We start from the raw sequence: 25,681 nt of genomic DNA, 5'->3' as shown, positions 1-25,681 counted from the left end.
GGGTCAGCAGAGAGCAGCTTTTTAAATGTGGATTCATGGTTTTAGGGCTTTGGCTTCAATGGCATCGTTTATGTCTTTTTCACAGCTATGAACTCTGCATGGCCTTGAGCCACACGGTCCCAGTTTATAAAAGTTTAAGTTGGAAGGTTTAAGCTGTTAGCGGGTAACTCGAGGGAAGTCAAAAGGAGGAATTACACCTACTGAATCAATAAAAAGCAGTTTGGACTGCGAAAATATGTGAAAACAAAGAAATCAATGCATCGAGAATTCAGAGAAAAGTGAAATTAAATGTGAATATACAAGCATGCACACATGAAAGAAACTTGAACTCTCACTTTGACAACATCTCTCAGCCCTGTTTGCCTTCCCTCGAGTCAATCTATCTGCACACTTACTCAATCTTCCCAATGCAACTCATCTGTCATGTCTGCAGCTCATTATGCAGCGTTGACTGTTCTTCCTTCTGTTCTGCAGTCCACGTTAACCACTCTTTTTCTCTGCCTCTTTCTCCCTCATTCTTTCTCAGCCCTGTGGCCTGCCTGCCATCACTCCACCTGTTCACCAACACAGGGGGCAGGAAGGAGGGATCTATGCAGACATTTGGACTGTCATACCCACCACACACGCAGTCTGCCAGTGCACCGCAGGAAGCAGCCTGCAGCACACGCACACACCGGTTCCAAAGCTACGCACACTCCAGCCGTATGGCCAGGAAATTAGACTGACATCTCAATAACAGAATCAACGGGGCATATGGCCTCGGTGTCAACACTGTAACCATGTAAACAACTTTATGGGTATTCAGCAGTGTTGCAAATGTATTCATTAATACTTTGTTGACACATCATCAACAGTTCTCCACTGGCAGTGAACAGCATTTCGGCGTCCAAATCAACTCTCATCATTATAAAGCATCTTGTAGGCCTATTGTGTCTAGCTGACAGGCCTACATGAGCTTCCAGAATACAAACACGCACAACACAATGCAAAGATGTCTTAATGTGCATGCCGAGAAATTAGGTTGCAGCTGTGTTCATGCAATCTTAAGATGCGGCATGGTGTGTCGTTAGCCGTGCCAGAGGTAATGGCCAAAGCGGGAGACATCAGGTGTGTGTGCATGTCGAGCTGACAGCCCACAGAGAATTGCCTCTGCTTGTCAATTAGACAGCGTACATAGCTGGATGACTTCATCTGGCTTGCGAGCACCTGAGTCCACCATATATAGTCACAGGACTGTCAGGGGAGGCAGCTGTCGCAGCAGCCACAAAACACACACACACAGAGTGTGTACAAAGTGGTCTAATGTTAACTCAGGTGAATATTAGCTTAGAGGAGGATGTTTGTCTGGTCTAAATGCCACCTGTCATCAATGCACTAATGGAACAAAGGAAAGGTACATACTCAACACACAACAACAGTACTGCATGGAAACACCCAGGTGCACTGACAACATTTTGAAGTAAATCAGGATGTGAGCGGATCAGTGCATGCTGAATATAAAACTGGGAAGCAGACACTCTTAAAACACATTTTTGGCTGATATAATGACAAATAATTCTAAATTCTTCTCATAGCGTTCTGTGCTGCTGCTCTGTCTCTCGTCTCCTCTCATGTCAAACAGGTGATATACAAACAAAGTTTTATAATCTCATAAGTTACTTGAGCTCGCTCATGTGCTTTCTACAACAGTTGTCATTGCAGGGATGGAAAGGTAATGTGCATCTGTGGCGATGGCTGTTGTTGCTAGCCAGGTGTTCCTTGTTTGTTCAGCTTCAGGTGATGCTTGTCTGCATTAAAACATTCAATCGGCTTTAATTGCCTCTGCCTCTGCAGGTGATGATTCAGAATGTTGCTCAGAGAAAAACAGAGGGGGGAGAAACAGAGCAGGGCTATTCTCACTGAGCCACTGCTGTGACTGAAAGCAATCCATTAAATACTAAAATCGGAAATGACAAGACAAATAAAGTGCAGAGAACATTCATTTACCTCCGTGCGTAACGTGAGGATGGATAACCTCCTTTGAGTCTGTACAAATAAATTACCCTTGATGTGATATATAAATAAATGTGTTTAGTATTAGGGTTTTACTAAGCTCATGGTTTAACTGAAGTTTAAGCTCTCTGGCAGCTGCAAGTCATGAAGCATGTGTGTGTGGCGAAGTGGGATCGTGTGCGTGCTCGTTCTGCACTGCTATCTCTGTCCTGTCATTGTTGATGAGGTGAGAGAAGATGTAATACAGGCCTGACTAATTTATCAGTGGGCAAAAAGACAACTGAGAGCATGTGCAATGCTACAACTATGCGGGCTTGGAGCACAGACATGTTCACGCTCACAGACCCATAAACATGAAACACAGCTAACTGAATATAAAACAGCTTGTTAAAAGAATACTGCGTTTAGCAGAATATCTGTCTGTGTTTTCTGGGCAGGAGGTAAACCAGAAGCTAAGGATGTGCATGTTTAGCCTAATGTTGCACAATAAATATGAAACATTTTGAGTTGCTGGAAGCTTATTTTCATCTTTTTGGAGGTGCTGCTCGTTTCTACTCTTTGTATTAGACATGGCTAGGATAAACGAGTGCACACAAATGAGACGTAATTAACTTTCAAAGTCCCAGTAAAACAGTACACAAGTGTCAAAAACTGTTGATGTATTCCTTGGAAGTATAAAAGCATTATCCTGTCTACTACCACCCACACACTGGCTTCATTTAAAACAAAATAATCCCTCAATTACAACGAACATCTAACATCTCAACTAAGGAGACAACAGCAACATATTTGATATATTAACTTGGGGGAATAATAATTAAATAAAACCCAGAGTAAGCATAACGAATGTTGGCACACGGGGAGTGAAAAGGGCGATGAGTGATGTGAAAAGGATCGAAAAATTAAGGGGTTGTCTTGAAGCTCAGGGCAAAAAAGGGACAAGCCAACAGCTCCCTTAGCACCCATGCAACTGATGGGCACTTCTCTTTCTCTCTCTCCTCCTCCTCCTCCTCCTCTTCCTCCTCCTCCTCGTCCTGTACCATATGGATCTAATCGGCCAAGAGCTGGCCAGCTGGGACCTCCAACAGTCACCTGTGAGGGAGGGAGGAGGGGGGTGCAGAAGGGACTGCTGGAGCCTCCTCCACTAAGCCAAGGCAGTCCCCTCCTCCACACACACACACACACACACACACACACACACACACACACACACACATCTCTGCCTTCCCTCCAAGGAGAGGAGGAAGGAGGAGGATGTGGAGGGGAGGGGAGGCACGAGGCGGCTGAATGCAAGCGAGTGGACTTAAATGCTGCGGAGACAAAGGCTGCACCTGGTCCCCGTCCATCCACGCACACCACCACAATACAGCACACATCTGTTCCTCTATCCTGCGCTCCCTCCTGACCTCCACCCACGCACACACAAACACAAGGCAAAGACAAGGGTGCATGCGCCAACACTCACACAACCAACATCCACTTAGAAAGCAGATAATCCGACTGCGTGGTGTCTCTCAGTGTCAGTTTGTTGTTATAAACTCATAGCTAAAGAACAGGTTCAAGGACTTAAGAGGCTTTTCAGTGCGTGGAAGGTGTCAAAGTTATTAAAATCAGGAGCATTGCATCCCCTGTCCTTGTTTCAATCAATCTAATTTATTTTATTGCTCTCTTGGGACTGACAACACTTCAGTTGTTGCCACAATCCAGCTGATTCACTTCCACGTAAGCTGTCACCAGACACTTTTTACCGTGTAGTTTACAGCACACTGGTTTACGATATAATGACAAGATACATGTTACAAATCTATGCTTATATGGGTCATTTAAAAATGCGTCCACACTTGCTTTATTTTAAGCTCCGTTTTACACCAAAACAGACATTTTTATGTTTAATTTTTGTCACTCTGTTTAATTGTCACCATACTTATAACACTAACACCAGCAAGAGTGTTAAACAAGCATCGACAGAAAAAGAAATTAGTCTGCAAATTAGAGGTGCCAGAGCTGGAGAATGAGGGATGCACGCAGGGATGGGAGGGAGGCAATAACAAGGATAGAAAATACTGTTTTCATTTGGTTTCATCTGAGAGACAAGTCTAGCTGTCAGACTCAGAGCCAGGCTGTTTTTCTTGGCTCTCATTACCACCTTCCAGCCCTGTAGACTACATATTTGGACAAAACCCAATGTCAACACTCTGCTCCTCTCTGCTAGGGGGAGGAGAGACGGGGAGGTGGTAAAGTTGACCGTGAGGGGGAAAGCAAGAGAAAGATGTGTGCATGTGCAGAGGGAGTTATGAGGGACACCTTTGAGGGAACTGTCGGTGAAGGAGGGGACAAAGCGACAGAAAGCATGTATGTGCCTTTCATGCACATGTGTGAGGTAGCACAGATGTGCTCTTGAAATGAACTCACGGATGGTGAGAGAAGCCCTCGCGTAACCTCGTCACTCGGCGAAATGATTACAATAACACCGCTGTAATCCAGCATGCCACATGGTGAAAAAAAGGGCCCCGCAGATGGAAATGCACTTAGTGGCAAAGCGAGAGAGAAAACGAAAGGAGGGACGGCGAGGCAGACAGACGTCTTCCATAAAAACTAAGAATGAGCAGTAAAAGAGGCACAGTGATGTGATGCTGGAAGCAGAGGAGGGAGCGGAGGTTTGGCAGAGGCTGGACAGCGAAAAAGGACAGTGTCCACGTGTACATGAGGTCAGGCCGCAGGGAGAGGAACGAGGAGAATATACTGGAATTTAAAGCTAGTGATGTTACAAAATCTCCAAAATGCTACAGAGATAACTCATCTTCTTCATGACTGCATCTTGGAGTTGGGGCTTTCTTCAAACCCGATCACTGGAGCAGGACTGACACTTAATGTGACGCCAGCACCTACTATAAAGCAGCAAAGTGGGAGGAAAAGCTCTGTTTATTTTCTGAATAGACATATTTAAGTTCTAACTTTAGAAGCACTTCCAACGAGAACCATAACATAAACTTATAGTGTTGTTAAATTAGCTAAGAGACTCCCTTGTCCCTAAGCAGAAGGACTATTAAAAGGAGAAAACTTCATATATTAACTGCGGCACCTCCCAGCTCACAACTCCATTGCTCTTAAAAATTGGAGCAAGCAACAAGGCCTGTGACTGGAATAAATGTCAAGTTTAATGTATTTGCCATAGACTCACACACGTGTGTAGTTGCTTTCGGGCTCTATTACAGATTCCACTGCCACTGGGTCAAATGAAAGTGCGTTATTCAGAAAAACAACGCAGACACACACCCACGTCACACGCAGCTGGGCTGCCAAGGATGGCATTGGAGGTGGATGTGTGTCATCGTGTGTGTGTGTGTGTGTGTGTGTGTGTGTGTGTTGGCCCCATTTGCCAGGTGTCGGGTTCGTCATCAGCTGAGCAGAGGGAGGACGGTTCTCCCTGAGGTAACACACACACACACACACACACACCTGTGAAATGGCCTGCCTGAGGCGAATGCACACACACCCACACAAATAACAACTGTGACATAACAGGGACGATTCGAATCTGTCAATCATGACCTCAGACCACAAAGGCTGTGAGACACACACACACACACACACACACACACACACACACACACACACACAAACATGAAGACTCTCACACCAGCTCCCCTTCTCTGAGGGCCAGTAGATTATCTGCCTATCTGGTTACAACCCTTCTCACCTCTCTGTGACTAATTGTTTTGCCTGCCCATCAATCATCATGAGCCTGATTCTTTAAAGCCAAGACTGCAAAGTGAAAAGCAACCAGTTTCAGCATGTATCTTATTTTTTCCCCCTGCACATTTATTCTCAGGGTGGGAAAAAAAACATATGTCAGACCAGACTTATAGAGCTCCCCTGACACAGAGTGAGGATATATATCATGGTGTGTGTCTGGAGGATTAAGACTGGGTGGCTCCTATACATTACAAACCCAGACAATCAACTTAACCTGCAGCCAGGCAAAACACTGTTTCTCCTCAGCTCCGTCCTTTGGTAGACGTACTTACGCAGACACACACACTCTGAACTCATAAGTTACGGTAGTCCATAAAACAAAATACAAGCTCCAGACATGAGAAAACAAAGCACACATTAAGACTGGCCTGTTTCAGACCAGGTGTCAGAGGCCTTAACAGCCGAATGGCCTGGGCTCAGGTCCAACCAGATGTTGCTGTCACCACGGGCCACGCTGAAGAACATTTACGCCGCCTTTCTTGACCCAGACCGAGAGCGTTGGTGCAATGACTCAGTAGGTTTTGTGTTAAGGTTCAACTTAAGACCTTTCCTTCAAAAAGTTTCAGGCATTTTGCTGACATTTATCCAGAGTGACTAACAGAAAATAAGCAGGTATCAGGTCGGCGTATCTTGACAGTAAACATGTCGGTTGATGGATGTACACAAGCTGTTTTGGAGATTTTCACAGTGTATTTTAGACACTTTCTCAAAACTGACAGAAAAACAGTGTTTTGTATATCAGAGCCTCTGATCTGGCTTTCTAAAAACATGCTGTCAGTCACGCACGTAGTGAAGAACGCTGAAAGTGAGTCACATCACTCAACACACAAGCAAAGCTCATGAAAAACTACAAACAATTGTACTTACTGAATTGTAGTAAAACAAAGACATGATCCTTTCTCCAAGCGTGGTCTATACAGATGACTAATCTGCTACCCTCAGGTTTTGGGAATGCAGTGAATCAAAGCTGAGCAGTAGGTATGGTCCACAGAGTCCATAAACAGAGCTGTGGGCAAGCTTAGCCCAGCTGTATAAAAGACCCGAGCTCAACAGCCGCTGAGAGAGACAGATAAGTAAAACAAAGAGGCCAGCTGTGCTCAAAACAATGAGGAGAATGAGACCGAGACAGCTGTGGAGGATGAGCGTATGTTTGTGAGCGTGTGGGCAGAAGCGTGTTTTCATGAGCGTTATCGCTGTGTGTGCACACTGTATGGGTTTGAGTGCACATGTTTAAGAACGCAGTGTATTTTTAGCCGATGAAGCAAAAGCAGATATCTCTGGTTTTAGTTATTTTCTTAAATCATGTCTTGTGTGTGTGTGTGCGCGTGTGTGCAGTCAAGGGAATGTGGATCACACTGGTTATGCCTTGACAACAAGCACAGTCCTTACTTACGGTGTAGGAGGATATATGCTGCTACAAGATACCAATATGTGTGTTTGTTTTAAGTTTTTCGTCTCTGCACAGCAAATGATAAAAGACAAAAAGCCCCTTTTTTTCTTTTAGTGGTGAAAATACAGCATTTTTTGTCCACATCTTCTGAGAAAGAGAGAAAGGAAGAGAGAGAGAAAATAATGACTATGACAGACAATTCGTGGAGAGAGGCTGCACCACCCATTTCTTGTCCACCCACAAACCCAACAACACATGCAAATACTTTTTTTTTTTTTTTTTTTTGCTCTTGCAAGACCTCTTGAGTATCAACTCTTGCCTTTTGAGTTTTGCACTGGAAAAATAACACTGTTTTTCCAAGACAGTAACACAGGTTTAAATGCATCCCATCAAAAAAAGGTCAACGTTCCTTCTGTCTGCCTGTGCCTGCTTCGCTAAGTATTGGAAATTTTAGCTTAATGGCTCCTTCACATATTTGGGATATGAGTGCAATGTCAGAATAGTAAGTAAGCTGCTTTTTGCTAACCTAAATACAGCAAATTAACACCAGTCCAGGCAAACCCACGATACAGTACACTACAGGTACACTCAAAAAGCGCTGAATTACAGATGCTGAACTTAAGGTTCTGTGGCCAGAAAAACAACACTACAGGGATGCTCCTGCTGTTAGAAGGCAACTGTCCACGAACATGTTAGCAGCTGTGCTTCTGAGAGACTGCTTTGGACTCATGTTGTTCAAAACATGGTTAATGCAGCTTTCAGAGCTCTTCAACTTTTTAATTTCCCCACATTTTTTTGCACGTATATGAAAAGCCCGTCAGTGTACTGCATATAATTTATTATCCTTTTATTTACGCAGACAATTAATCTCATTTCAGAACTTGAATTGATTTGGTTGAGGAATTCAACAGAGGTCATTTTACAGCCTTTTAAGCATGTGCTGATACTCTTCCCTCTCAGACAAGTAAATAAAGGTCTTGTCTTGGGTCAATGAGTGGGTGTCTCGGGCCAGCAAGGGGTCACTAGACCCCTGAAAAAGACCCCTGACTCATGCACTTAGCACAAGGAGAGGGCTCCCATACAACGTCAATCGGGTTGCAATGGTGAAGATTGGGGAGCGCAGGTGGGAAGATGCTCACTGACACAGATCCACGTCTGCACACTTGCTAACACACACACACACACACACACACACACACAGAGAGAGAGAGAGAGAGAGCTATTTCCACAGCCAGGAGACGTCCCAATGATGAAATAATCTCTCAGAGCACTACTTTTAGTGACTGAGCGGTTTCTGTTTAGTAAATGGCCTAACCCTTTCATGTCCACACGCTCATACACATAAGCCAGCGAGCGCATTCAAACACTCAACCTCTCATTGAACCCCTGGGGCCAGATATCACAGCCGTCACCACTGGAACTAATAGAGCACTTCCTGCATCAAACTGTTGAAGCAGCTGCTCTATTCGGTGTGTATGTGCATATGTGTGTTGAAAAGGGGAGTATTCTGTGGATGAATTCTTCAGATAATAGCACGGCGAGCAAGGGTCACGGTGGTCTGTTTCTCCATTTATTATGACACTTTCAGCGGAGAAACCCACAGCTGGGAGTGAGGTCAAAAAAGGAAAGAAAAGCTACAGAAAGCTATAAGACAAGCAACCTTGTACTTAAGCAGACACAGTGTCTGCAAGACACCCGGTGCACACATGCACACACTCACTTCCTTAGACGCAACCATACACTTTTCAAGTATGTGATCAAACACTTCAAAGCCACATAAATCCATGATAAAAAGCCGAACTGCCCATTAGGAATGAATGGAGGTCATTTTTTTTTTTTTCATGTATTTATTTTTTTTTGGAACAAACACACAGACTCAAGCACACAGAGACAGAACAGTGCCTGCTGTCAGAAGTGTGACAGTGTCCAGCAAACCAGACAGGGGTCTCTGGTTTGAAGCTGTGCAGATGACAGTTAGTCTCTCCTATCTCCCTGATGGACTGGTCTGGCCTGGTGTGACACTAGCCAGGTCTTTCTGCCTTTTTATCGTCTGTTTCTCCCTCGAACACCTCCTCCTCCTCCTCCTCCTCCTCCCTCCATGCGCAAAAATATGAACACATTTTCTCCTGCAAGGGACTGCAGATGGAAAAAAGTCACCCATATCACAAAGAGGTGTCAAACATTGTAACTCGAGTCACTTATATACAATATCCATGTTACTGCTTTGTGACATTTGCACTCTGCTGGAGTCCACGTTCTCACTGATGTCGGTGTTGTATAACATGTAGGCACAGCATGAAAGACAGACACAGCAGTTCCCCTCCTCTTCCCATATGTCTGGGATACTGTACAACAGATGCACACGTCTTCTTTACCTATTTTCTTCTGCTCTGCTTGCCATGTAGAAAAACTGATTACTATCTGAGTAAAGCACAGCTGAGAGAGCGATAAGTCCCCGCCACACATGGAACCAATCACATCACTGGGTTTATTTATCCGGTTGAGGTAGCAGTTTTTGATGTTTACATTTATTGCTTAAGGCAGGAAAAAAGAAATAAAGTTCCCACATCTCAGCATCATTCCAGGTAGATTCAGCTTTTCTTCTACTTGCCACAAGTGGAAGCAGATGGGAAGGATCAGGAGCGAGTTGAAAAATAAAGAAACAACAGAAGGCTCCGTGTTTTGGCAGCTAGATCTGTTAATGTAGCCGCTTTTGTGCTCACTAAAGATGTGATGAAAGTTTTCTGGAAAAATGACTAAAACCTCAGATATCATATTGCCACAGCATCCAGCATTCAACAAGAATCTGCTACTGAGGTCACCACATGATGCCAAATGCTGAGAATTACCAGAGCATTCATGGGTTGAGGTGCATTTGTGAAAGGGGCTGTATGAAGCGAAAGAAAGGGGAAACTTGGACAACCTCTATGCAGCTACTACGAGAAATTCTTCCACAAAACATCTCAATCACACTCCAGAAGATGATCAGAATCTTCTAATATTCAACCACAAGAGTCTCTTAAGAAATCACAGTTTTTTTTTCCACAAAGCAGGCAGACGAATTCATCCCTCCTTCCCTCCTGCCTCAGTGGACAAGGATGAAGAGATGAAGAGATAAAGAGGAAAGGATGAGGCACCATCTGTACAGTACAGAGCAGCCTTGGGAATTAGGATGGAACACACACACACACACACACACACACACTAAATGCACCGTTTGCAAAAGCAGGCACGCTCACCCACACAATCAGAGATAAATGACCGCTATTCTCTGAAAATACACCCAGAAATTCCACAGTGAAAACCCCCACTCTCCTCTCCTACCTCCACTCTAGTAGAGTCCACTCTTCAGTCCTTTGAGAAAGTCAGCTGCAGTGGTGGGGTTCTGCTTTCTTATCCTTTCCTTTTTGTCTCTTTCTGTGACTCCACGCCTTCATATGTCAGGCATGTGTTTGCATTCCCACATATGTGAGCTCCAGTGTGGCGAAGGCCAGAGCCAGAGACACAGATGGCACCCAGATGGAGACAGATAACCGAGCAGACCAGCGCAACGCTGCACTACACACTCTTACTCTCTTACTTTCTGTCCGTGTCTTCGCCGTTTGTCCCTCTCTCATGTGAAGCTCCCTCTATCACTCTCACTATCTCCTTCAATCGGTCGGCCTCGGCTGTTGTGCTTCTTTTCTTTAACTCTGTCTTCCTCTCATTGAATTTGCCTCCTCTCGTGCGCTCGCTCTCTCAAGCTCTGACTCTCCCACCCTCTCGATCTCTCTCTTTCGGCTCTGGCTCCTCCCCTGTTTTCCCACACACTGTCTTCTCCTCTGTTTTCACGGGGCGGGTGCTCCAGTGACGTCACAGCCCCAACCCCCTGGACCCCCCCCACCCCCACCCCCACCCATTCCCCCATGGATCCTGGCCAATCATTCACTGCTGACTGGCTCTATTCAACCTGCATTCACCGGCAATGGCCCCTGCAATTAACATAACTAATTGCTTTGGCACCTAAAGGCTAAACAAGAGGCTGTGCCAAGTGAGACAAAAGTGTGTGTGTGCATCTGCATGTGTGTGTGTGTGTGTGTGAGGGAGGGGGTCCTTTGCAACCCAACTCCCTACCACCCCCCTGTTACCCCTTCAAGAGAAGAGGGGATCCCCCGTTAAAATGTTTTTATACTAACTAACCCCCCCTCTTCGTCCAGGCTCCTTCATTGATGCCCTCTTTTGTCTCAGCTCCTTAATGCGGCCGGCTCAGCCCTGCCTTGCCAGCCAACCCATTGGGGGACACTTGAGGAGCATGAATGAGTTATTCTTCTCTCCTCCTCTACTTTCTCATCCTCCGCGCTCCATCTTCACTGAGTTAAACTTAAATCACTGTCTGATTTATGCCTCGCACACAAGTGCCACAGCGGAGACAATGCGGGTTAAGATAATGGAGCCCGGCTGAGACTGGGCAGCCTGCATGCTTTATTCACTTCTGCCTATTATTCCCCTCTACCAGTTTACTTCTGGAAAGTACAGAGGATGGTGCTAAGTTCATTCTAAGCCTGGGGTAAATAAGGCATTAATCTGGTTTTAATTAGGCAACTGACAATTGAGAGAACATGATCAACGTGTGAGAATCCACAGGCACTTGGCTTGTGTAAACAAACAAGCAGTCGCTGACAGATAAACACAGACAGTTCATTCAGAGAAGGTGCTGCCCTTCTCTTTGCTGTCATGCACAATCAAATACACACAGCACTGAATAACTTAAGATGTAATCCTATCAAAATGAGCATGAGGAAAGCGGGAAGAATCCACAGTAATATTATACTGTATCGAAGTGCTTTTAAGTAAATGACAAAAAAAAGGCTTTCTGTGGGTTAACATATTTCTGTGGGTTGTCAAAAAATAGATCTGACTGAATAATCACCCATAATAACCTCTATCTCCCCTCCTCTCTCCTTGTAGGCCTGCTTTATTCAGGGTGCATCTGGTCAGCCAGCAGGCTCAGAGGCAGGGCCAGGTGGCTGCGAGAGAGGGAGAGAGGGAGGGGGTGGAAAGATGGAGAACTGAGGAAGGCCTCGCATCTGAAGCTGTATACTCTAACCCACATGCTATTGTAGCACATAGTAAGCGCTGGGCTGCAACTGACACCGCCGATGGAACAAGGCTACCAGCAGAATTAGGTTGAAACCCAGGTGTAATGATGCAGGTGGCAGATTACTGAGCATGCTCATTAGATTACCGTTTTCCGAAGTTACATCTCACCCAGTAGCCCAGACTGGGTAAACCGAACACTGGCTCTAGAGAGCGCCTTTTGCGTTTTTAGCTGCCATCATAGGGGAGGGTGAGGCGAGGTGTGTTCAGTTGGTTGTAATGTGCAACCTCACCGCCAGATGCCACTAAATCCTACACACTGGTCCTTTAAGTACTTCAATCCCGTATAATTCTGTACCACCGGCTGTCACATTCATGTTAGGAGTTTCAAAGCATCTTATTTCGAAACAAAACTAATCAACCATTTGATCAGCAGCACTAAAGCTGCTAAATACTGTCACAAATGAGCACAGAGCCTGAAGTGATGCCTCCAAGCTGCTTACGTTGACCAAGTAACACTCATTACACGTAGAAAAGACAAGAACAATTGAACAAATAATCGATCAACAAACGTGTGCTGAAAGACTAATCAGTTTATCAGCTAATGATTAAAGCACTAAATGACACAACTAACCACAACAACATGACCATTTGAGGGGAGCTTCCCTCAAAAGAAACACTGATTCATCACTACCACGAAGCACTCTCCGGTGAATATGCACACAAACTGTATTGCCGCACATTGTGTCATCCAACAAGCTGTCCATCAACGCAGCTGTGGTGTCAACGCAGGGTAGCCCAGCAAAAAAGGTCAACCAAGCTCAACTTTTTCGACAACGCAGCATCCTGCAAGGCACTGAGTTAGCCATTCAGTTGTTTACCACAAGACTGATGCGATGAAAGATCAAGCAGCTGCTGCCATGGAGCTGTAAAACCGTCTGTGAGTATGAGGGAGGATTATATAGCACAAGTCGACATTTATAAGGGATCAATTAAGAGTAAATTAAACCCAGAAAATATTGGATTGACAGGTAACACAAAAGTAGCCACAGTTGTCTCCCCATGCGTGATCGCCAGAGAGATTCTTATGAGCGCTTTTAGGTTCAAAAGTCTCGCAGCACTTTGAAGTTGAAGCTCCTTTCAACAGGCGCCCAAACAAGGAGAGTAACCTTTACTGTGTGCTATACCAATCATCTTTGTAATGGAAAGTCAGCTTGCTGCCGTGTGCACGCATACTGTATGGCTTCCTTTTACTCTCGCTGCTCAAGCCTCACGCAGCTGTTTGCCATTGTGTGTACGTGTGTGAGATAAAGAGCGACAGAGCAAGAGACTACGCAGCATCTGTTTCTGTTCACACGCTCCCTCGCCAAACTTCCACTTTTAGAAAAAGTAAACAGCATTTTTTAGAGAGGACAGAAAAAAAAAATAGGAGGAGGAGGAAACGAGGGAATAAGGGATTTTAAGTTGGTGACTGAGTAAACGAGATTCAGATCACTAAAGTCAGACAGTCTGAAAATAAGAAAATAAAAGTTCAATGCATTCTGTTTGTGTATGTGCCCCTTTACATTCAGTTGCTCTGATGTTTGTTTAATCATTTCTTTTGAGTAAGATCTGGCTTGAAGATATTTTCAGCACTGTTCAATGTTTCTTTTCAGGCAGGTCATTAAAAAGTATTGTGGCCTCAGTTATAAGATACACCAAGAAACCAAATGTGTAACCGACCACAAAATCCATTCACCTTCAACAGTCTTTACACTCTGAACTGGATCACTGGATGCACATGCGCCTCTAGTGAAAACAGTGTTTTCTAAGGATCATTATCATGACAATGGATGTCGATGCAGTATGGCTGCATGAAAGGCATACAGAAGTGGTGCATGTGCTGGGAATGGCACACTGTGTCTATAAAAGGGGACTAATGGCTAACCTTCATTTTACTAAAAGGATAATTAATTCTGGATAGCTGGCCTTTCACATCAACCATAGCAACAACACAACAAGGCTCTACTGATGCGGGCATGTTGCAGCGGGTAGAGAAGATAAAATACCAACAAGTTTAAAGGATTAACAGATGCAAATATACGAGATAGATGGTTTATACTCCTTTGAAGCAGGATCGTACAACTCGGTAACATGATGCATGTGTCCACTCTGCCACGTGGTCCATTGAATAAATAACCCTGTCACAGACAACAGGTTTATACAATCTGCCCTCACCCTCACTGTACACACACCCATGATCCTGATCTCATATGAGCATCCCAATCAACGCTTAATATTCATCAGCAGTCTTCTGGTGTCGCTAACGTCAAGACAGAAAATGAGAAATGTGAGATACCCTCTGACGAAGCAAGGTCTCCTGGGCAACAGGCAACAACAGCGCCGCTACGTGTTGTAGACGACCAAAACTCTGCCTCCGGCTCACACTGCGCGGCTAGAATCATCTTCATAAGGCAATGCAGCTCACACATGGTGAGAGCATTTTGTTCTCAGCACTCACTGAGGAGTTTGAAAGGGTAATCTGGGAGATGGGATTTCACTGGGAGAGTTGCTGCCAAATCAGTGTGAAATGATGACAGAGATTTTCATAAAACTCATAAAAAATATGCTGCTGCTTTGTATTGTTTTCTCAGCTTCCTGCAGTCAGAGGCTTTCCCACTTCGCACTGTGTGAAACCAGTCTTTGTGAGAGTCATATGGTGTGTCTGTGATGTGAACGCGGCCTTATCAGTCGTCAAGCTTGTCTGTTATCAAGCAGCGTGGACGACAGAACGATTAAGCCTCTAAAATGCTAAATTTTTTGTGTGACAAGGCGACGTGCAATAAATACACAGGCACATTAGCACTTTTCGTTTCTTTTTTTAGGCGCTGTGTTGTCAATGTCAACGAGTCAAGTATCTCTTCTATGCTTTAAGATGTTTCTTCATTCAGCAACTGTCTAGCATGGTGTCAAACGCTTCTCATGTTTTTGCGATGTTGTTTCATTCTCATGTGAAGAGACAATCTGTAGGACTATGCCCAAGGCAAATTTCCCCTCTGGGACAATAAAGTTTACTCAGATTGCTGAAGGGGCTAAATGGCTGCCAATAAAAGCCGACCAGAATCAACAGTACCAGACACACAGAAAAAAAAAAAAAAAAAATCTCTTCCGACACCTGCAAATTCTCAACAATGGCCAAAGAACATTGCTTTAGTGTGCCAGGGACCTTTAAAACACTGGACATATATTTCTCCTCTTTCTTTCTGGCTATCTGATAAAAATGTCTCTTTTGGTCAGTTATTCATGTTGTGACCATTTTTCCCACCAAGCCTTTTTTTTTTTTCTCTAACCATCTTACCAGCATTTGCCCCACTCCCTCTTCCCTCCCCCCTCTTCCCCTCTGTCGCATCGCTGTTCAGACTCCTGATGTTCGCTAATCTGATGCAGCCACAGATTTCCCTGTCTGATCTCTCATGACCACATTTTCCATTGCACATTTATCTAATAGGGACACGTCATTTTCCAGGTCCAAGTCTGTCTGGAGGACCATTTACTGTAAAAAAAACCCCAAAACACAACACAGTTAGAGATCAAGTAAGATGCTTCTTGGTTGTAATCAAGGCTAAAGTGCGGGCTATTTTCTCTCTATCTGCAGAGTCTGATAAGTGATTGGTCATATAAACAAAAAAACAGATTTTACTGTATGTATTGGTTCTGGACAGTGAAATTTTAAGAGTAATATTAGAGGATGGCAAAGGGAAGGATGAGATTCCCAGAACATGACCCTCCCACCCACCCACACACACACACACACACACACACACACACACACACACACACACACACACACTTTTGCTCCTACTTCAATGCTATCACATACCAAAGAAATAGAAAAAAAAAAAACAACAACATTTAAATCTAATATTCGTCTGCCAACCACATGAAAGTATTTTAAATCCAGCATTGTTTACATGCATGTTTCACAGTTGGCATTCTTCTTTTCCCCTGTCTTTGTTGGCACATTGCAGCATTTCTTGGCGTGTTACCGCCACCCATTGATCAGAGGACTAGTGTGACACCATTGGTTAAAATGTGTATCGTGTTGCCCGCATGTGTGCACGTGATAAACAAAACGGGGACCCACACATCGAAAAAACAGCTCTACAGCACCGCTCGAGGTCTAAAACCCCACAGCGAATCTTTAAATGGCAGTTGGCAAACCACAAAATGGTCCTGGTAAGCAATGTGGCTCAATGGATAAAACTTTTCACAAACATGCCCGATGACAAAGGCTTTGTTTTCAGGGCAAAGCATCTAATTCTGTGCCGCTTTCTGTTATCACTTAGCATGTGGTTCAAAACAGCCAGTTGTAGCTGCTGTGTTGAGATACCTGTGTTGAGAACTTTGAAGAGTCTGATCTGCCTTAGTTAGCGAATAGCATTTGCAACACTAAATTAAACAACTTATTATGGCCTTATAATTATCTGACATTAAAATAAGGGCAATCCACACCACTACAGATTTGGATGTCAGGGTTAAGGTTAAGGTTAAGCTTAGGGTTAGGGTTAGCAGGACAGAAAGTTTGGGGTTGGTGTGAGTTGAAAGAATGGAGGCTTTAGTAGAGCTTATGTCACTGTCTCACTTGCTAAGCCAAGTCTCGAATATTTTCAAAACCTACATTGTTTCAGTTGGCCTGCTGTTGTCTTATTCTCTGCCTTTTACTGGTGCAATGCTACATTTCTTGTTGCATCACTGCCACCAGCTGTACAAACTACATTTGCTTCCTCATGCACATGCCAGGAGAACATGAGATAGAAAAAGAAAAGCTCATCAAAACATTGGTTCATATCGCCACTAGTCTGACTCACAGGATGTTGGCTGGGGGTATAAACCGACCATTGGCCAACTATTTCAGTAGGAATTCGCCTATGCCTATGTGAAACAACAAGCTCTGAGCCAGAAACCTACACACTGAGTCTTAGATTTAGCCTCTATGTAAGTATATATCGATCTCTATGTATCAAATCTGATTTTACTACAGTTGCAGGACCACAACAACCCGTGAATGCACCTTGGAGAAGCCCAAACTCTGTTTCACAAGACTGTTATGCCTGATGTTATGCCTGATGTTCTATTCTATTCTATGTTGATCCATTTTCTGACACAGACATCATCAGTTGGTGTTGTTTCTGACCATCTCCTAACTCTAGCAACAGCGTGCGTCACTGACACTGACTAGAAAGATTGTGATTGGTTTGAAAAAGTACAAACAAGAAGCCAAGGTTTTTTTTTCCTTCTACAGCGGAATGATAATGGGTTCAGCCGGACCTTTCTCCGACACCGAGACAGCACTAAAACGAAGTGTGGAGAAAGGCCAGTGTTTTTGCTGGTAGTTTGGATGGATGGCCATAAAGAAGGGGAAACTTTTGAGTTACTGGCCTTAATTTGGACGTGGCCTCGGTTCAAAAGTATATTTATTCCCTCAAGACTCATTCACGGCTCATCCAAAGGACATTAACAACAAATGGGTGGCTGGTTGGGGGGAGCCCCACAGTGCTCTGACACAAAACAACCACTGACTGGTACTTTACCCCCTCCTGACATCCCACTAGCCCTAACACGCCCCCCCTTTCCCCACAGTCCACCGACCCGCCCTTGCCCTCCCTCTGTCCTTCCACTCCACGACTATTGTGCCCTCCTTTTCAGGCATCCTCATATCACCCAAAACAAATGGGTCCCGTATTTTCCTCTCTGTCCTCCTCCTCCCCCTCCTTTCTCTTATTTTCTCTCTTTCTCTCTCTCTCCTCCACTCGGTGCCGATGAAAGGAAGGCATTGAGCCGGCAGTGGCATTCCAAAACCTCAGGCCTCGGCTCCAGTGTGTCTGGCTATTCAACACTGCTGGGAGCCATTAGTTTAAGTAAGGTCTGACCCGCCTACTCACCCACGGAAAACCCTCAGATCTCCTATTACACTCTGCACACACAGGGGAGACACACGGCTGCTCTTTGGGTGCAACTAGTGTGTGTTTGTGTGAAGACGGGAGAGAGACAACTAGAGATGAGTAAATATAAGAAGTGCGAGTATGAGGGGGAGAGAGAAATGCATGCACGAGTGTGTGTTTATGAGTGAGAGGGAAAGTGAGAGAGAGAGTGTGTTTGGGAGTTTCTGAGAGAGACAGAATGAGAGAGCGGCTGCATGTGTGCTTAAAATTTATGAGCGGTGAGTCTCACGCTCACTTGGCTGCATCTTCCTAAAGTTTCCACACAGGGAGGCCAAGTGCGTAGCCAGACGCCAAACCCTTCTCACCAATAACTCCCCTTAAACGATATTCAACAACCACGCGCTTTTCGAAGTCCCTCCAGCCTCTCTCCTGTTTAACCTATGCACCAGAGAGGCTGTCAGGGATATCCATCTATGGCACTCAGGCTCAAATCCTTAAATGCAGCAATTTCGCTAATTAGAAAATGATAGCACGGATCAGAACTTGCTCCGTGTTGCCAGCCTCACCCAATTGTCGGCACATAAACATGAATAGTTCTCATAAACAACTCCATGTTTGAACGAAGTCGTGAGTTAAAGGAGCGTGTGTGTGTGCTCGGTCAGGCCCACACACAGATGTATACAGTGAGGAATTACACACTGGACATTCCTCTCAGTACAACAGGCTTTATTTCAGTGACAACACTGTATATTGTTCACAGCTGGCCAGTAAAAGATTTGTGACTTTGCCACCTTTTTATGTTTGCCAGGCATAAATGTTGGCATCGTATGTTTCTTTCTGTATCGTTAAATTCTTGTGACAATGCTGTGGTTAAGGTCTAGCCGGGTTTAGGCACAAAACAACTTGGTTAGCAAAAGATCATATTTCAGCTTAAAATACCAGATTTAGTTGCCACAAACATGGCTGGAAAATGTCCCAATGTGTCGTTAAAAACACTCAATTTTGCCAGTAGGGGCCGCAAGAGATCAATAGCATCAATCAATGCCAAATGTCGGGTTGGAGGTTAGTTCAAATAAATATTGATGAGATTCCTTATGATCCTCTCGTAAAGCTCAGACTTTTGTCTTTTCAACAGTTTTCGCTATTTTACGACATGCATTACGTAGCATAGCAAAAGGCATTTCAAGGAACTGGCTAGGACGAAGATGAGGCTTACCCAGTCTGCTGCCAGCCACATGTTGGCTTTTGTGCTCGTCCATAGAAAAGTTTGGTCTGATCATGAAACGGAGCGCCTGCAGATTAATTCCATACCTGATATGTTATGATCCACTACAGTTAGGCACGATATGAAATGAATAAATCTCCATTTTTATTATCTTGGCAGCCATATTGAATGTACACCTGGTGGTCTACTGAGTGCGGTCTTGTAGTTTTATAGAGAATTGATTATGGTTTAGCATTAGTCAGTCTTTGTCATTTGGTTGCCCACCTGTAGATGATTGGCTGTCCCACTGATTGCTATGCGAGCAATGATTTAAGTCTTGGAAGAGAGGGGCCACGGAAGACACAACTGAACACGGATATCGCTTCTTATGTTCAATGTTACTACAACAAATGGACTTACATGTCAAGGTTACTGTGTTAAGGTTCAACTTCCACTCAGGTTGAAGCCATCGCACTGAGCTGCTTCAAATGCATGCACATCGCCAGCGGGGAAAGCTGTCTTCACTGAAAAGGCAGGCGATGACAACACCACCTACGATATAATGTTATTTTATACTGTGTGTTTTCGCCTGCTACCAACACTTGATTCTATATAAACCTTCTGCCTCTCTCTTTCTGTCTCTGAGGCTGTAGGAGCAGCTGTGTTGTTCTCTTCCCCGGCGATAGACACACCTGTGATCTGCAGGTGGTTCATCTGGCAGCGGAGCCGGGAACACCTGGCCAGGCAGGGAGATAGAGCCTGCAGGCTTTACTCTCGGCGAGTGTTTGTGTGTGCGTGCAATAGTTTGGGGGATTTCTGAAGGGCTCAATTAAAGTTGAGGGGAGATAACGGCTGTCTTTGCACACACACACACACACACACACACACACACACACACACACACACACACACACACACACACACATTCAGAGGCATGTGTTGGCATTTCCCAAGGTTAAGCCTCAGGGATGTTTGGGCTTGTCAGTGTTGCAATCCAATCCTTAATTTGTGTGTGTGTGTGTGTGTGTGTGTGTGTGTGTGTGTGTGTGTGTGTGATACACAGAGGGAGTATTTACAGTTTTACTTGTTACAGTTCTTTTCCATTTCAAGACATAACAAACCAAACTAAACCTCCTGCCTTCCAAGTTCTCCCTGCTTAGTTTTACTGACCAAATCGTACAAATATCTCCTAACAGAACAACAAGGGACATGACAGCACCTGCTTTGTTGTTGCTTTGCAGACCCACCACGGGTATGACATCTCGCTACAGTACTCTGCTAGGACAAACAGGCAGAGACAACAAGCAGAGACACCAGCTGAGGACAAGACACATAAACAACAGTACCCAGAACACATTCCACCCTGGGAGCAAGAGCAGACAGAGTGCAATCCACGTTTGTGTGTGTGGAGAACAGAGCGGGTCCACTTCTCTGACAGCACAAAGCCCAGCAGGAGTGAAATCAGAGAAGGGACAGATGAGGTGAACTTGACAAAAGTCATAAAACTCACAACTGACACGTGGAGAGAAGAGCTCGGGAGTGATATTGGCTCAGGCTAAGCTCCTCTGTCACATTCACTGTGTGTGTGTGTGTGTGTGCGCCTGACAAAGTGAGATTATGAGGCAAGGCCACACATCATCTTCATCATTATCTGTCAGGATGTGAAGCAGTCATTATCTGGGTCAGAGACTTTGCTTGTTCACATAAGCGTTACATGTGTTTCAGCTGATAAGTGATGATCATTTTGGCTAAGCAATCCCATAAAACATATATTTTCCAATATACAGAAACATTACTGACAAAAGAAGAGGTGATATAATTTATATATAATATTATATAGAAATTCATACCATATGAAATGTTCTATAAATCAGATATATGACAGGTGGAGAGAGGTTAAAAAAAGGGTGATATTGCCTATATCTTATAAAACTGAACTGAGACTCTCCAGTAAGAGCTTATACACAGTTGGATGTCAGCTTTCCTCTGGGCCATGACAGGACTCTCTGCATGGTGGCCGAGACAGACGAGTGAGGATGGATGGAGGGATAAGGACAGATAAATGGAGACGGAAAAAAGGAACGGGGACAGAAAGATTGGGAGAGAACAAAGAGGGATGGACGGAGGGAGGCCGAATGTCAGACAGAAACAGGAGGTGAGAAAGAAGCGCTGGAGTAACCCTGGAAGGCGTGGAGAAAAGGGGGAACCAATGCTAACCCCTCTTTGTCTGAGCCAAGTGGGAAATGATGGAAGGGGGGGGGGTGAAAGGCATGAGGAATGGGAACAGAGAGACAGGGGCATTAAAAAAGCATAGTGTGGTGATAAGTTCCTTTCACTTGCCTTTTTTTTTTTTCCCTGACCACTCCGATTTACTCCGAAGTGACTGGGCCCTTTTGTTCCCAGCCAATGTCCCTCCACTTAAAGCAGAGGACCGAATAAATGCCGACACACAATCCTGGGACCTGCACGCCGCCGCCCTGATAAAGCAGGACATGATTTTTTTTTTTTTGGCGATGATTTAAATGAAACACAGAAGAACACACAAAAGAAGACTTAATCCCTTTCGGCTGAATGTTTCAAAAGCCATATGACAAATATGCAAAACCACTCTCGAACCCAGCGAGCCGCCTTTTTGGAATAGTCAAATGCGTCAAAGCGATGTTTACGCTACCTTGTGACACCTGAATACAGAGGTCATGGCGGTGGCTGGCAGTATAACAAAATGACAGTGTTAACAACGCTCAGGAGCCGAGCTGAGGGCTGTAATCAAGAGAAGAAAGCTCAGAGCTGGGTTATCTTTCAGAGGCGGAGAAGCAATGTTTTGTCAGGGGGTGGGCGAGCGCGGACACTCTAATAGCCCCCGTCTCCTGTACGGCTGGGTATTTCTGAGGATTGTTATTGGCGGGTGATCCTCGGCGCAAGATCACATCTGGATCCTATCCTCCCAGCCGCTCCGTGCAGTGCCGCACAGCAACAAGAAACAGCTGTGCAAAACTGGCTTCAATTAGCCTCACATTCTCCCTGACAGTTAATTCCTTTCTACTCCATTTTTTTCCCTTTAACTGTTTGGTCACTCCTCTCTCTCTCTTTTTTTTAAGCTTTGCTTTGGGTTGCCACACTGTCTGAAGTAATAGGCAGGGGGACACAGTGTGCTGAATTAGAAACAGACAACATGACCGAAAGCTCAGAGATCTCACGAAACACAGAACATGACAAATCCTCTCTGTTTGGAGAGACAGACGATGCTGTTTGCAGCGGTTTGGGATTTAACACAAGGGAGGGGACTTGATAATAAGATGCAGAGATGATATATTTTAATTTCCTGTCACTGGGTAGTAAACGCTCCATTACAATTAGTGTTCGTTTAAATCTTAAGTTTTCACAGCATGCGAGCCTTAGTGCGAAGTTAAATTCTGTTCAAACTGTCATTTGGCCACTTATTATTGCTCAAAGAGAAGATGCCAGATCCTTTGTTGTGGTTCTCACATGTGGAGCACTGGGCAACAATGTGACCCCATAACTTCAGTGTTTAAACATCACTTTTCCCACTAAAACCACACTTAGCAAACACTTAAGTGTGATCCAGCAGTGCAGCACACCGAATAAAATGCTGCCGCTCATGAGTCATTAATCAAACTCAGCTCACACCAGTTCAACAGCACACCATCTTGACTCAGCTAAACTGCACCGGGGAATCCAGCTCAGATTGGTCCTGTGACAGGAAATGGGAGCCAGATTTTAGGTAAGGGAGCCGATCTGATGGGCTTGATGAGCAAATCTGGAAGGTTCTGCAGTCATTGTAGCCCTGGGGCCTGAGTAAAACACTAACAGGTGGTACTGCTGGTGGAAAAGACCCACGCAGAGACCAGAGGGAGTGAGAAGGATACTGGGCTCACAGCCTGACACACACAAACACACACCAACAGCCAACCGCTTGCATGACACATAGCAACACACACAAACAAGCATTAACGCAGAGAAACAGACGCAATTCAACGCATTTGGATACATATTCAACATACGTACCTGAAACTAAACTTCTTCTTGCATACGAAGACATTAATACACACACACACACACGCACACAAACAGCCCACAAAGACAAGCTGGGGTGACTCAGAGAAGATCTGCAGGCACCTCTTTCTACCTCCAGCACAGGCAAATTCTCCCACATGGCAAAACACAAAGGGCCCACGTCTGGCAACGCTAGCAGCCCACTCAAGCCAAAACCAATTAGGTCTCTAATGCAAACCTGCAGGGCCCCTTTGTCGTTTATTTCCCCTTTTAATGTCAGAGGATTGGAATCTGACTCTACAACCTACCCCAAAGAAAAGAAAGAGAAAAGGCAAAAGGGAAAATTATCGGGGGTTCCAAATTATCCACATGTTTTCGAGTAGAGCTAATTGAATCAAGGGAGAATGGAAATGACTGAGTGGTGTGAGCAATGTTTAGCCTACATGCTCTTTAACACATTTTCTCCCAGTGTACACACAGCATCTCTGCTTCTCAGAAGGCTATTTAGCTTTCCGCCTAACATTAAATTACTCCAACTAAACAACAATTACGGTAAAAGAGAAGAATACACATATTTTATCTGGTTTGGGTTTTAGTTGGAACTGAATTTTCCAAAAACGGGAATTACTTTCAAACCCAAAATCCATCATGTTTATAGTTCTATATTACAGTGCACGCTCTGCTGCTCCCTGGTGGTCACTGTATAGCACCATCATCATCATCATCATCATCATTATCACCATCAGCATTACAGTCATGTCTTTGTCATGCAATTATTTGTGTCTGTGTGGTGAATAGGGGACCAATGGGAGTCCTCGGGGGAGTCACAGTGACACATGGGGGCCTACAGTTGTGCCCTCGGGCCCTGTTGACCCCACTTGCATTGCAGGACTGTACCATTGACCCCTGATGTAAAGCAGGCAGACAGAAACCGCAGGCAAAAAAGGAAAAACGTCCTCCTGGCATCAAGCAGCAGCTCCAGCCTGGTTTCACACCGCCTGGTGTTTTTGTCTTAAAAAGCTGTAAACTCCAGATGGTGGAGAGGGAGGAAAAAAAAACTTTGCCTGGTGGATTAAGGGCTCCAAATCCTCCACTGAAAAGACACATAGACCCAAAGCTGCTATTCAATCAAATGGGAGCATAATAGCTGTCTTGTGGAGGCCATATAAGGGATAATGCATCCAATAGAGTATGTGTTATGCATAGTTTATTCTCACTCTTTAATGGATCCTAATGAGCGTAAGATCTCAGCAGACAAAGGGATGACTGGGTTTTTGTTTGGTCATTATAATGATTTGATAGGATCTGAAGTAACTCATTCAAAGGTCTTTTCTGAAGACTGCTCTGGGAGAAGAATCAGAAAATAATAGAGCAGAGAAGTTTTTTTTTTTTTTTTTTTTTTTTTGGTATACACATTATGTAGCCTAGATAAAGCTTAATTCTGCTATATTTTCATTAGGAGGCAAGGACTGCCCTTCAGCTCAGATCCTGCTCCTTAATTATGTAAAACACAACAATGAGAGCGCTGACATATGGGTTCATTTGTTATGGCTCAGCTGCAGCAGAGCGTGCAGGTGCGAATATACATACCTGTGGATAAACGTCAGGTAAAAGCAGCTCAAGTGGGATGCCTCGTTTCACTCGGCATGTTAAGCATAAATCAAAGTGTACTTACAGTTTAAAACACTCGGCATTCCGACCATGCTGCTCGTATTTTGGAGTTTTTCTTCCTCTCGGCAGAATGACGGCTGATAGCCTTTTCAAAGTCCTTCAGTTTCTCTTCGACACGGTCTCGACGGGATGAAGATACTTTTTAAAACACTTTTGTATTAAAACAGACACGAAAGCTGCAGGAGGCGATCGATCCGGTTCAGGTCCGCGCACCAGGTCCTTATTCTCGAGCGCGACGGAGAATATTTGCGTGGGCGGTTCTAATTGTACCAGAAAGCCGATAACGCTCCGCTGCAGCAGGGAACAGTGTCTCAGTAATGATTAACTCCGAGCGGAAACAAGAGGACACCCGCCCGCATAATCCTCACAGCGGACACACTTCCATTGCCTTGAGCAAAGTCGTTTATGACCTCGACTTGTTGGTGTATTGATTTTGTTTTTCATAGCCTAAATCCGCAGAATGGCTCACAAGTTGTCATTGAGACAAGCAAGGATAGGGAGCGCCTGATGGAATAAAAACGATGGGTTGTGCTTGATAATATGTGGCTCTGAGGGATGAGTCAGCGTCTCAGTTTGAAGTGCTGAACAATCTAACCATGCTTAAAGTGGAAAACAAAAGTTGATTCTTTATCGTGTCATCTGTTAAGCTTCATAAGA

At 44.6% G+C, this 25,681-nt stretch overlaps 1 protein-coding gene across 2 annotated transcripts in view; it reads right to left on the bottom strand.

The window, feature by feature from the left end:
• Positions 1-25,470, bottom strand: part of cbfa2t2 (CBFA2/RUNX1 partner transcriptional co-repressor 2) — a 36,594-nt gene extending 11,124 nt beyond the window's left edge. Inside the window, exon 1 of one of the 2 annotated variants that reach the window (XM_076740992.1) lies at positions 25,029-25,470. In XM_076740992.1, the coding sequence (XP_076597107.1) occupies positions 25,029-25,056 (28 nt within the window). In that variant the 5' untranslated portion in view covers positions 25,057-25,470. Of the gene's footprint in view, positions 1-10,462; positions 10,980-25,028 lie in introns of those variants that run through there. The other variant, XM_076741001.1, reaches the window with a different exon arrangement.
• Positions 25,471-25,681: the final 211 nt, after the last annotated feature.

Source organism: Chaetodon auriga, chromosome 2 (assembly GCF_051107435.1).
Source record: "Chaetodon auriga isolate fChaAug3 chromosome 2, fChaAug3.hap1, whole genome shotgun sequence".
Taxonomy (NCBI): domain Eukaryota; kingdom Metazoa; phylum Chordata; class Actinopteri; order Chaetodontiformes; family Chaetodontidae; genus Chaetodon; species Chaetodon auriga.
Note: the sequence above shows the minus strand (reverse complement) of the source record. Positions and strands in the feature narration are given on the sequence as shown.